The following is a 13,906-nucleotide window of genomic DNA, read 5'->3' as shown; positions in this document are numbered from 1 at the left end:
TATGATTGACAAGAGTCAAATATACTTGTTTATGTGTATAAAGGTAAGAGATATTAAGACAAAAGGGAAGAAACGTGTAGTGATGTTATATGGAGTGTATTAGTCCTACTTTTGAAATTTGATACATATTCTCGAAAGTTAAGATGGAGACATTTGAGATATCTTTATAATCAAGCATTAGTTGTAGAGTGACGTAATAACTCGAGCTTGTTTATTGATTTAAGGTTGCAATAACGTGGGCCCATATGTGAGTCAAGTTATAGTGGCAATGAAATTTTCATGAACATAATGAAGGAAGATATGAATTGAATATGTGAGTATTGTTTAGATCATTCTTGTGATAAAGGAGAATCTGCCAAGAATATGCTGTTATCAATTATTCATGAGCATTGAATGCCGGGGAGAAAAGGCTAATGCAATGGATGATTTCTAGATTGGCCTATCGTTTTTTGTGGGGATACTAGTAAATTAGAGCCAGTGATGGTTGGTGTGGGTTGTTTTTACTCAATAGAGTGTGCTATGTGTGTGTTTGTTTGGGAGGGAGGGGGGAAATATGGGGTTAATAATAATGGAAGGTAGAATTGAAAAGTCGCTTTATCACGTGACTAAAGGAAATCTCAAAAAGAGAAAGGTGGGGGGGAAGAGCTAGGGAAATAATTTGGGGAGATTATGGAATATGTGAATGAATATGTTGTAAGGTGGGTGAAATATACTCATAGAGAAAATCCAAGGACATATATTCTCCTTTAAAAGAATAAAATAAAATATTTGCAAAGAACTCTTAACTCTTGAGAGTGTCCAAGGAGGGTTGGAACCTAGCATGCACAATGGGACATTATGGGTGAAATTTTTTCATAAGAGTTATTATCCTTGTTGTTCTTTGTCCAATTTCTTTCATAGGTGGAATTGGACTATTCTAGTTTTCTCCTTTTTCTTCTTTATTCATAGGGCGCATGGGGTGTTAGAAGCATCGCCCTTTTTTGTACCACGGAAGGCAAGCAACTACACTCAAAAGCTGGGCACAAAGTTTGTAAGAGCATGCATTGCAACATGAAATGCAATGAACCAAATATAGCAATTGCTATTCACCAAAGTTAGAATGGGTGTGTGGAGCTTAACTGTAGTTTGTTGGAACAAGAGTGTTAGAGTGGGGATAACAAGGTGAGGAGTGAAGTGGAGAGTTAAAGGGAATGAAAGTTGCCCGATCTTTGATTTTTGCGATTTGTGTACCTGTTGTAGAGCACCACAAAAGGGTGGTGTAGTGGGAGGGGAGCACCCACAAATATGGCCTTGTCTGAAAAATAATAATTTTCAAGCATAGGAAGTTGGTGGGAGCATGCTGAGTCTTTGGAGTAGGCTATGCGAGAAGTGCTAGGACAAACCAGGCCTTTAGTATATTTTGCATAGTTGAACCTGAAAAAAGAAGCAGCAGGAGCCTGGCTAAGATCTCCCCTTGTGTGCAGAATACCGGTTGAGATTTTTGGGGCGAAGTCGGTGCTCAAACCGGCAAACGTGTATATGTTTTGAGATGGCAAAAACGAGCGGAGGTGGAGAGAGTAAGTATGCCGATTGGGGTGGGAGGAAAGGTTTTCCGGTAGCGCACGATGGGCGAGGGAGAAGGTGAAGGGGGGGGGGGGGGGTGGAAATATATATAAAGAGAAGATGGTGAGGAGGAGGAGGAGAAGTGAAAAGGTGAAAGGAGGAGGGTGGTCATATGTATATATATATAATATAATAATATATATATATATATATATAATATATATATATATATATATATAGGAAGGATTGAAAGGAAGGAAAGAGAGAGAGAAAGAGAGAGTAGAGAACGTAGCAGCCATCCATTCTCATCAACCCCCTCCAAAAAGAAAAGAAAAGAGAGAGAGCTCTCACACACACACACACACACACACTCACTCACTCACTTTCACTTTGCTCTTTTTTCCTCCTCATCTTGTTCTTCTTCATCTTCATCATCCTCATCAATCATTTTTCTTCCCCTCCTCCTCCTTCTTCTTCTTCTTCTTCATCATTAACTGCTCTACTACTCCAACAACAACAACAACAAGAGCAACGTTATATATCACAACAACAAAGATGTCTTCATTCCTGCATCTTGCAGTTTGTGAGGGCCAAAGTAGGATTGAGTAGAATGAGTTGCTCATCAACTTAAGCTTCTCTATCTCTCTCTCTCTCTCTCTCTCTCTCTCTCTCTCTCTCTCTCTGTGTCTGTCTGTGTATCTGTGTGTGTGTTTCTGTTGTCTCTGTGGATTTGTATCGGTGTGTGTGTTTCTGTTGTCTCTCTGGGTTTGTATCTGTGTGTGTATTTCTGTTGTCTCTCTTGGTTTGTATCTGTGTGCCTCATCAGCCTTCTCTGTTTCTCTGTCTCTCTGTATCTCTTCCTGCTTTTCTCCTTTCACCCCCCTTCTCCTCACTGTTTGCTTCCAATTCCATCACCTTCTTCACAAGGTGCTCATCTTCTTCACAAAGGTACCTATCTTCCCTCTCCCTCTTCATCCATTCTTGTTCTGTGCTCTTTCGGCTATTCACCCCCTCTCAAGCCTCTTCCAGACTCGTTGCTTTCCCTTGTTCCTTCCATTTCAAAGGCGCTCTCTCCTCCTTTCTTCCTCCTAATCCTTTCTGCTCTCGCTTTTTAATCAGCTTTTTCGGTTTTGGACGCATATCTTGGCAGCTATCCCTTCTTGGGTTTGCTTCTCCCCCCTCCCGTCACCTCCCGAGAGCCCCTTCAATACGAAACATCATTGTTCCCCCTCCGTTCTTTGCCCGATTGCTTCCTTACCTCCTCTTCCTTGATTGCAGTTACCTTCGCACGTCGCCATTGCTCCAATCGCAGATACGAAACCGTCCACAGCGACCATGGATGGAAACGAGTGGATAAACGGATATCTCGAAGCCATCCTCGACGCGGGAGCTGTTATCGCGAAGCACCGCGCACAGGGCTTCAGAGAAAGGGGCAGTGTAATCGAGAATCGTCACCCTCCGGTTCCCATTACCGATAGAGGCAGTTTCAATCCATCCAGATTCTTTGTGGAAGAGGTCATATCTAGCTATGATGAAACCGATATCCATCGCACATGGGTTAAGGTACTTGAACAGCAAAGCCTCTCGGATTGTCGAAAGAAAGAAAGCTGTCGAGTTGGGTTGGTGTGAGTTCCTTTCTATTTTATGGAATTCCAATTTCGACGGACTCTCTGGTTAACGATTGATTTTGCTGCACGTTGGCTCAATTTCGACTCTGTACGTTGAATTGAATTGCGACCATTGCCGTGTGGGATTAGCAGATTGCTATCTCTAGTGGGAGTGTGCTTCGTTTCAAGAAACGTCCGGGTGGTCGATTGCTTCCATCCATTACTCGGAACCGTCGCGCAGAAATTTCGATGGATCAATCTTTAGCGCTAAGAGTGTCATTGTTTTGCAGACTATTGCCATGAGAAATGCGCAAGAACGTAACAACAGACTGGAGAATTTATGTTGGAGAATATGGCATTTAAGTCGTAAGAAGAAACAGGTGCGTTCGCTTTCCGCGATTCAAAACCCCCTCCTGTCTATCTCTCTCTCCTGAAGCCCATGAGTGTTCTTGCACCACTAATGAGAATAAGTGATGGAGTCGTAATCTATTCTGGTATATGAATCAATTTTGGAATCGTTTTGCCGTGCCGCTGATTTGCAATGTGTTTCGATAGCAACGCGACGAAGAAAGCAATGTGGGCGAAGTAATATCGAGGCATGGTAATTCCGTCGTTTTAGGCGTGATCGTAAAGCGGTGCTTTACCGCTATGAACGGCTCTTCTTCCTATGAATGTTCTCCTCCGTCTGGTCTGTCGCTAAAAGTCATTTTGAACGTTCAAGGCCAACCTTTATACTTACATTGCCAGAGTTGGGCTTTCTGAATTTTCGTCCAAAACTAACGCACATATAGCCCTTGAAAGTACCTTGCCTGTAATACGACGACTGGAAATAAAATGTCATAGAAAATACATTTTCACAAAGAAAGCAATCAGGAAAAGTTGAGAAAATGTTATCTAATTATCTCTATGGGCCATTTTGATTGTAACGCGCAAGGTTGGACATGTTCCACTTTCCTGTGCTGACTAACTGCTGCTGCGAATTATTAAGTCTAGGAATTGTGTGAAAGCCATGATCTCTAGTCCTGATCAACTGTATGCTATTTCCTCATGAGGACAAATACTATGTAGGAAACAATGATCCCATTGTTTTTTTTTTTTCAAAGAACAATGATCCCATTATTAGGAGCCTTGAATGGTTTATTAAGGCTGCACTTTTGTACGATTCTATTATATGTTCATGGAGTAACACGTTTTCGAGTAACATTGGATACTTATAATTCAACCAGTGGCTAGAATTCTGCCACTCTGGGTTTCTTCTTAAGGTGTGGATCCACCTCTGAATTTCTCTACTAGGCAAATGGAATTATGCTGTTGAAGAATCACTTCATACACTCTTTTGCCTTTGGCTTCCCTCTTTGTTTTTTTTTTTGGGGGGGGCGGGGGCGGAAGGGAGAGAGAAAGAGTATTCACACATACATATGCCAGCGCACGACCATGACCAGTACTATTCATCTCTTTTGGTTTGTACTTCAATTTGGAAAGCTCTACAATCGCAAATATTAGATTAGCAAGACACAGCCACTTAACAAAAAAGCTAGATATGGAGTTCCCCCATGCTTCTGTTTTACAGTTCTCACCTGCAACATGGTCTTGTTCTAACCAGCTTCTTTTGGGGTTTTCTCTTGGGTGTTTTGGGCGGTGGGGGGGAGGAGAGAGAGATGATGAGATTTCTTGCCTTTAACTTCTTCTTCGATCACAAGCATCAGGTGAACAAAATAAGGCAGTGCCTGTTCTCAAGAAGGATCTTTAATGTTAGCCCTTACAATGTAGTATCTAAAGAAGAGAGAGGCTTTTTCCCTGTTGTTCTGTCATTAAGATTCTAATCTGTGACCTCCAAGTGAGGCTCTGTTCGGATTGGTTTTGGAATGTTCCACGCATTTCTTATAGTGTATTTGTTGCAGATTGAATGGGACGATGCACAGAGATTGGCACGACGTCACTATGAAAGGGAGAAGGGTCACAGAGATGCCACAAAGGAACTATCAGAATTCTCTGATGGAGAAAAGTCAGATCAAGCCTTTAAAGTCAAAACAAAGGAACCCAAGATATCCAGAAACTATTCAGATTTTGAGATGTTTATTCAGCAACAACCACAGAAAAAGAAATGCTTGTACATAGTATTGATAAGGTATTGCTTCAGTACCATTGGAAATTGAGCTACTCTTTGACCATGATTCCTTGGAAATAATGTGAAAATTTAGGTTTGGTAGTAGGAGATCCTAAAAAAGGTGAAGACAAGTGTTATCAGAACGGAAGATATTTTGCTTCTAGGTATATGCTTCTGCCATATTAGCGGACATGCAAATTTCACCTTGTGAAGTTTTCGTCCAAGTCGCGGCCTGCTGCTATTGCAATAATTCTTTCTATCTTAAATGGTGCGTTGCCCTATCAGCTAGATTTAGATTTAGATGCTCGTTTGGGAGAGACTAAAATGAAATCGTTTAGACTTCACAAGCAGTTGTAGCTTGAATGAAGAGATTTGGACTACTTTTTGATTAGCCTTCTCCTTTAGTGCTAGCCTTCGTCATGGCTGAGTTTGCCCTTCACCTCCGGAGTGCCAACGGAAACTCAGTACAAAGACCTTGTTTAAATGGATGCTCAAGTATGTGTGGGTGTGTGGATTTGTGCATACTTTTATACTATGGTCTACCCCCACTGTTGGGCGCTGATGATGTCAGTGGGGGTATCATAGTAGCTACTCCCCGCTATGCGTGATGGAGTTTATGGTTTTCAATCTTATGAGACTCTGCGGGTCTTTAGAAACCCAGTATAGCTGCTTATGCTTGGGCACTGATTGACGACATAAGTGTTGCTTTGCTTGCTAAGTATGTCTTCCTTTTGTTTTTGATAAAAGTTTTTGTTTACCTCTTTTTTCTTCTCTTTCATATTCTCTTTTATTTTCTCTTTTATTTTTTGTGTAGAATTTTTATCTTTAGAACAACAAAAAATCTAAATTTGTATGATTAGACTTATTGTAGTCTTACAAAGGTATATATATTCAATCTTATGAGTGACTATCGTGAGATTGAAACTGTACTATGTTGTGTTTTTAGAGGATGAGTTTGGGAATGTTCTTGGATTCATCTAGGTATATGCTTCTGCGGTATTAGCGGACATGCAAATTTCACCTTGTGAAGTTTTCGTCCAAGTTGCGGCTTGCTGGTATTGCAATAATTCTTTCTATCTTAAATGGTGTGTTGCCCTATCAGCTAGATTTAGATTTAGATGCTCATTTGGGAGAGACTAAAATAAAATCGTTTAGACTTCACAAGCAGTTGTAGCTTGAATGAAGAGATTTGGACTACTTTTTGATTAGCCTTCTCCTTTAGTGCTAGCCTTCGTCATGGCTGAGTTTGCCCTTCACCTCCGGAGTGCCGACGGAAACTCAGTACGAAGACCTTGTTTAAATGGATGTTCAAGTATGTGTGGGTGTGTGGATTTGTATGTGTGAGAGCATACTTTTATACTATGGTCTGCCCCCACTGTTGGGCGCTGATGACGTCAGTGGGGGTATCATAGTAGCTAGTCCCTGCTATGCATGATGGAGTTTATGGTTTTCAATCTTATGAGACTCTACGGGTCTTTAGAAACCCAGTATAGCTGCTTATGCTTAGGCACTGATTGATGACATAAGTGTTGCTTTGCTTGCTAAGTATGTCTTCCTTTTGTTTTTTATAAAAGTTTTTGTTTACCTCTTTTTTCTTCTCTTTCATATTCTCTTTTATTTTCTCTTTTATTTTATGTGTAGATTTTTTATCTTTAGAATAACAAAAAATCTAAATTTGTATGATTAGACTTATTGTAGTCTTACAAAGGTATATATATTCAATCTTATAAGTGACTATCATGAGATTGAAACTGCACTATGTTGTGTTTTTAGAGGATGAGTTTGGGAATGTTCTTGGATTCATCTAGGTATATGCTTCTGCCGTATTAGCGGACATGCAAATTTCACCTTGTGAAGTTTTCGTCCAAGTTGTGGCCTGCTGGTATTGCAATAATTCTTTCTATCTTAAATGGTGTGTTGCCCTATCAGCTAGATTTAGATTTAGATGCTCATTTGGGAGAGACTAAAATGAAATCGTTTAGACTTCACAAGAAGTTGTAGCTTGAATGAAGAGATTTGGACTACTTTTTGATTAGCCTTCTCCTTTAGTGCTAGCCTTCGTCATGGCTGAGTTTGCCCTTCACCTCTGGAGTGCTGACAGAAACTCAGTACGAAGACCTTGTATAAATGGATGCTCAAGTATGTGTGGGTGTGTGGATTTGTATGTGTGAGAGCATACTTTTATACTATGGTCTACCCTCACTGTTGGGTGCTGATGATGTTAGTGGGGATGTCATAGTAGCTAGTCCCTGCTATGGATGGTGGAGTTTATGGTTTTCAATCTTATGAGTGACTATCGTGAGATTGAAACTGCACTATGTTGTGTTTTTAGAGGATGAGTTTGGGAATGTTCCTGGATTCATCTAGGTATATGCTTCTGCCGTATTAGCGGACATGCAAATTTCACCTTGTGAAGTTTTCGTCCAAGTTGTGGCCTGCTGGTATTGCAATAAGTCTTTCTATCTTAAATGGTGTGTTGCCCTATCAGCTAGATTTAGATTTAGATGCTCGTTAAAGAGAAGGCTAACCAAAAAGTAGTCCAAATGTCTTCATTCGAGCTACAACTGCTTATGAAGTCTAAACGATTTCATTTTAGTCTCTCCCAAATGAGCATCTAAATCTAAATCTAGCTGATAGGGCAATGCACCATTTAAGATAGAAAGAATTATTGCAATACCAGCAGGCCACAACTTGGACGAAAACTTCACAAGGTGAAATTTGCATGTCCGCTAATACGGCAGAAGCATATACCTAGATGAATCCAGGAACATTCCCAAACTCATCCTCTAAAAACACAACATAGTGCAGTTTCAATCTCACGATAGTCACTCATAAGATTGAAAACCATAAACTCCATAACGCAGAGCAGGGACTAGCTACTATGACATCCCCACGGACATCATCAGCGCCCAATAGTGGGGGTAGACCATAGTATAAAAGTATGCTCTCACACATATAAATCCACACACCCACACATACTGCTTATAAAAAAGTAGTCCAAATCTCTTCATTCAAGCTACAATTGCTTGTGAAGTCTAAACGATCTCACTAGCCTTCGTCATGGCTGAGTTTGCCCTTCACCTCCGGAGTGCCGACAGAAACTCAGTACGAAGACCTTGTATAAATGGATGCTCAAGTATGTGTGAGTGTGTGGATTTGTATGTGTGAGAGCATAGTTTTATACTATGGTCTACTCTCACTGTTGGGCACTGATGACATTAGTGGGGATGTCATAGTAGCTAGTCCTTGCTATGCGTGATGGAGTTTATGGTTTTCAATCTTATGAGTGACTATGGGGAGATTGAAAGTGCACTATGTTGTGTTTTTAGAGGATGAGTTTGGGAATGTTCCTGGATTCATCCAGGTATATGAACAATTTTGTTCTATCCTGCGTCTGCAACTGTTGCCTGATTGTTATTGAATGTCTTAGAATTCATTTTACATACCTTTCATTCGTCTTGTTGTGTGATTATCAACTCGATTTAGGTTTGAAGATTATATGAATTAAGTTAATTGGATTGCAGTCTCTTTTGACATGCTAGGATCAAATTATTTGGACAACAACAAGTTATTTACTTTCAGGAGACGTTTATGAGAAAACCTTTTGCATTGATATCAAATTTTGGCTACTTGTCCAGTTTACACGGCCTTGTGCGAGGCTACAACATGGAGCTTGGTAGGGACTCAGACACAGGTGGCCAGGTAGGCATTGAATTGAATTTTAAACAGTGTGTGCGTACGTGTGCGTGTGCATGTGCATGTGTGTGTGAGAGAGAAATTCCACACAAAAAAAGTGTGTGTGTGTGTGTGTGTGTGAGAGAGAGAGAGAGAGAGAGAGAGAGAGAGAGAGAGAGATTTAATTTGACCTCTCTCTAGAAATACGATTATGGATGTTTTTATGAAAGCTATACTTATATATGAATATGAAATCCTATCGAGTTGATTTCTTTAGTTTCACAACATTGATAGAACATAGTACGCTTTTATATGTTTTCTTTTGAAATTCGAAGTAAAAGATACAAATCCTGATGAATGTTTCAAAATTAGGGCATGCAAACTTTTGACAACAATATAAAAATCTCTTCTTTAGGAAACTAACCTGAAAAAACCATCCATGAATACGATATCCAAACACATCTGATATCCTGCAGTATTGTCCTCTACCAGTGAGCTTGTCTCTTCTCTCCAAAAAAAGCAAGGATAGTGCCAAAAATAAACACCACCTCACTCATTCCTCTATTAATTAATCCCTCGTGTGAGCATTTTAGAGGCATGTGTCTAGCTATATGTTATCCATATCTGTATTTTTACTTTCAAGGGATTTTGATCAAAAGAGGTCATCTTGCAATGTAACACAAATGCATGTATAGGTGTGCATTATCCCCCCCCCCTCAACACACACACAAAAGTATGTATGCATGTGTGTAGGTACATAGAATGCATGCAAATATGGACAATCATACCTATGTGCATGTCTATTTTTTGTCACTGGAAAAGTAAGAAACAATGCAGCAAAATGATTCAAAATATTGCCTCATTTTGCAGGTCAAGTATGTTGTGGAACTGGCAAGGGCCCTCTCTATGATGCCAGAAGTTTATCGGGTAGACTTGTTGACTCGTCAAATTTGTTCACCTGAGGTTGATTGGAGCTATGGGGAACCAACAGAGATGCTTACCCATGGAGAGACAGAGGATGCTGGGGAAAGTAGCGGTGCATACATTATTCGGATTCCATGTGGACCACGGGATAAATATATTTCCAAAGAGCGTCTGTGGCCTTACATTCAAGAATTTGTTGATGGTGCTTTAGCTCATGTTCTCCATATGGCTAGGCCCCTTGGAGAACAGATCAATGCAGGAGATCGGTATGTTTGGCCTCATGTTATTCATGGGCATTATGCAGATGCTGGCAACTCAGCATCTTTACTCTCAGGTGCCTTGAATGTGCCCATGGTTTTGACTGGGCACTCTCTTGGCCGCAACAAATTGGAACAGCTTTTGAAACAGGGCCGCCAATCCAAGGAAGATATAAATAGTACTTACAGAATCATGCGGCGCATTGAGGGAGAAGAGCTCTCACTTGATGCTGCTGAGCTTGTTATTACAAGCACAAGGCAGGAGATAGAGGAACAATGGGGTTTGTATGATGGTTTTGATGTCAACCTTGAAAGAGTCTTGAGAGCTAGATCTAAGCAAGGAATGAGCTGTCACGGACGATACATGCCACGAATGGTGGTAAGTGATATGATAGTTTACTGGTGTTGTAAACAAGCCCCACTCCAGTTGCAACTTCCAAGTTATGCAAATTTCAGAAGTGTGCCTTCCCATTTTAATGCAAAGTTTGCTCTTGCAGGTCATACCTCCTGGAATGGATTTCAGTAATGTGGTTTCTGCAGATGCTGGTGAGTTTGGAGAGGGTGATACAGACTCGGGGGCCTTGTCCAGTGAACCAATGTCACCAAAGCCCGAACCTTCGATATGGGCAGAGGTAGCTCAATTCATAATGTAGAATATATGGTGCTCCTAGAATTTTCTATTTGTGCGGTACTCTCAAGAATTTTTGTGTGTGCAGATCAAACGTTTTTTCAGCAACCCACACAAGCCCATTATTTTAGCTCTTGCTCGACCAGACCCAAAAAAGAACTTAACAACTTTAGTGAAGGCATTTGGGGAGTGTCGTCCATTGAGAGAATTGGCTAATATGGTGAGAATCCTCTTGTCTGGTTTGCATGAATCATTTTCTCTGCAGGTACTTCCTCACTTATGTCAAATCTCATGTGGTGCTTATTGAAAAGAGTTACGGGAAATCATACCCGTCCTTGAAATTTCAGGTTCTTATCATGGGAAATCGAGATGACATCGATGAGATGACTGGAGGAAATGCGAGTATTCTTACAACAATCCTGAAGCTCATAGACAAGTACAATCTCTACGGACAAGTAGCTTATCCAAAGCATCATAAGCAGTCTGATGTTCCCAATATCTATCGCCTTGCAGCAAGAACAAAGGTAAATGTTTTAGCCTCATTTACAGGTGAACAGATGTTAGCACCTGAAATCATTATATGGTTTGACCTCATGAGGCTCTGTTCCATATGTAGGAAAGAGAGGTCATTCGACTAATTGTGAATTGAGTAACTACTCACATGTGATGCTATGTTTAACAGGGGGTATTTATCAACCCAGCTTTGGTGGAACCATTTGGTCTTACTCTCATCGAGGTATTGATTTGGTGTCACACCTAGCTTTTTGTACAGTTTGGTTGGAGAATCTTGCAGATCCATGCTCCCGAGAAAATTTTTCGTTCTGAATAAATAAGGTGTTGATGTTATCTGGGACAGGCAGCTGCCCATGGTGTACCTACAGTTGCAACAAAGAATGGGGGGCCAGTTGACATCCACAAAGTAAGTTAGTGCATTGAAATTATTTGCCATAGACAAGTGTATTCTTCATCCATGACAAATACATACCTATACATGCATCAACAGTTAGTCAAATATATATTTCTTAAAGGAAGTCATTTTACTTCTTGGATGAAGCTTTGTGTTCATGCCTGTGATTATCATTTTCTTGCAGGCACTTAAAAATGGGTTGTTGGTAGATCCTCACGATCAAAAGGCTATTGCTGAAGCTTTATTGAAGCTTGTGTCTGATAGGAGTCTCTGGACAGAATGTCGCCGTAATGGGATGCAGAATATTAATTATTACTCCTGGCCACAACACTGTCGTATTTACCTGGCTCGCATTACACAGTGCAGAATGCGACATCCTAAATGGAAGGATACTGCTATTCTTGATCATCAGCAAGTAGATGAAGAATTCCAGAGGGACTCTTTGAAAGATGTCCACACACACCTCTCAATAGATGACAAATCACTGGGCAATGGATCTGGAAATTTGGAGTCTCAGAGACAATTGCTAAGTGGGGAAAAAGAGAATGGAAGTGTCAGTCAGAAGTCTTCTGACACTTTCAAGCAAGAGCCAGTATTCAGTAATGTAACATTGCGGCGAAAGATGAAACAGTTATTTGTGATTTCCATCGACTCCTATAACTCAAATGGACAGCCCAGCTCAAAAATGATTGAAGCTATCAAAGAGATAACTACATCAGTTCAAAATGAGCCATCCATGCATTCACCTGGATTTATCCTCTCTACTGCCATGACGTTGTCAGAAACCATTGATCTTTTCAACCTTGGAGGAATACGACTGCATGATTTTGATGCATTGATATGTGGAAGTGGCAGTGAAATACATTATCCAGATGTGTATGCAGAAAATGCTTCCGTTTTGTCAAAAGTCCATTTTTGCACTGACAAAGACTATGCTGCACACATTGATTATCGATGGGGTGGAGAGGGCTTACGAAAGTCTATGGCTAAAATCCTGTTTTGTGATGGAGACAAGGTTACAGGCATAGAAACCCCAGCTATCATGCAGGATGAAGCCTGTACAAACGAACACCGTCTTGCATACAAGATCAATGATCAATCCCGGGTAAGTAAATCATTTTAAACGGTCTCTGTACTATATCATCATATCACAATGATGTGGATATGCTGTTACTTTTTCGTGCTTATAGAAGTTTTACATTTGACAGGCTCTTAGAGTTGACGAGCTGCGCAAAAATTTAAGGATGCGCGGATTAAGGTGTCATGTGCTCTACTGTAAGAATGAATCACAGTTGTATATTCTGCCTCTGTTTGCTTCTCGAACACAGGCTCTTAGGTATGTTATCTCAAAGATATTTGAATTGTGCAGAAGGTCACAAGTATTTTCTCCCTCTTGATGAGTGTTGCCTTGTTGCAGGTATTTATTTGTACGGTGGGGGACAGATATTAGCAACATGTTTGTATTTGTGGGTGAGACTGGTGATTCTGACTATGACAAGCTACTCTCAGGCTTACATAAAACAATTATTTTAAAGGGATCTGTAGATGCTGGCTCAGAGAGGCTTCTTCGTGGCAGTGGAAGTTACCATAAGGAAGACATGGTCCCATCTGAAAGCCCAAACATCATGACGACCGAATCGGATTTCAGCTCAGAAATGATACAGAATGCATTTAAAAGGCTTGTTGCATGAAAGCATCATTTCAGCTTTTTTCCCTCTCGTGCTGCCCTAGATGAGACCGCCTTTTGTGACCACCTATTTAGAATCCTAGCAAGTTGATTTTCGCAGCCACTATTACAGAAAGAGAATAGATTGTAAATACGAGGAGATTCTTTTAGCTTGTTGGCTGAAGCTTCCTTGTGCATATTATTCACATATTTGTAAATCAGTTTATAAATAGGAGCTATCACTGAATATTTACCACTTGTAAGCCTTCAATTTCAACCGTGCCATGATATTTGGCTGTTGGTTAGATTAAATCTTGTTCACTTTCTCATGAAACCTTCACACACTTTTGTTAGAAATTCTTTCATCAAGAATTAAAATAAGAATTTGTTTTGTTTGTAATGATAAAATGTTGTCTTCTATTCATTTCAGAAACTCAAGTGCCATAGAGCAAGTAGCATGCCCCAAATCTCAACTTTCACACCGCACAATTAAGCAAGTATAAACAGTGAGGAAATGTTATAAATCTAGCTCATGATAGACAGCACAATTAGAAATACATTACCAACTCATATGCAATCTTTGGTCCATATGC

General features: G+C 40.4%; 1 protein-coding gene across 2 annotated transcripts; it reads left to right on the top strand.

Annotated features, from left to right (window-relative positions):
• The first annotated feature begins 1,828 nt into the window (after positions 1-1,828).
• LOC147892957 (putative sucrose-phosphate synthase 2) lies at positions 1,829-13,629 on the top strand. 2 transcript variants are annotated; one of them, XM_087387011.1, is made up of 14 exons: positions 1,829-2,490; positions 2,821-3,105; positions 3,440-3,529; positions 5,051-5,277; positions 8,895-8,958; positions 9,802-10,491; positions 10,610-10,744; positions 10,829-10,960; positions 11,088-11,264; positions 11,423-11,476; positions 11,597-11,659; positions 11,832-12,752; positions 12,856-12,922; positions 13,065-13,322. In XM_087387011.1, the coding sequence occupies exons 2-14, from the start codon at positions 2,878-2,880 to the stop codon at positions 13,178-13,180; spliced, it is 2,964 nt and encodes a 987-aa protein (XP_087243137.1). In that variant the 5' UTR covers positions 1,829-2,490; positions 2,821-2,877; the 3' UTR covers positions 13,181-13,322. The 2 variants fall into 2 exon arrangements, with proteins under 2 accessions (XP_087243137.1, XP_087243136.1); XM_087387010.1 differs by having other exon boundaries at positions 1,834-2,490; positions 12,856-12,983; positions 13,065-13,629.
• Positions 13,630-13,906: the final 277 nt, after the last annotated feature.

The sequence above is a fragment of the Dipteris shenzhenensis genome, chromosome 16 (genome assembly GCF_047967505.1).
Source record: "Dipteris shenzhenensis isolate YYH24624 ecotype China chromosome 16, Dip_SZ_1.0, whole genome shotgun sequence".
Classification (NCBI taxonomy): domain Eukaryota; kingdom Viridiplantae; phylum Streptophyta; class Polypodiopsida; order Gleicheniales; family Dipteridaceae; genus Dipteris; species Dipteris shenzhenensis.
This window is presented reverse-complemented; position numbering and strand designations above follow the sequence as displayed.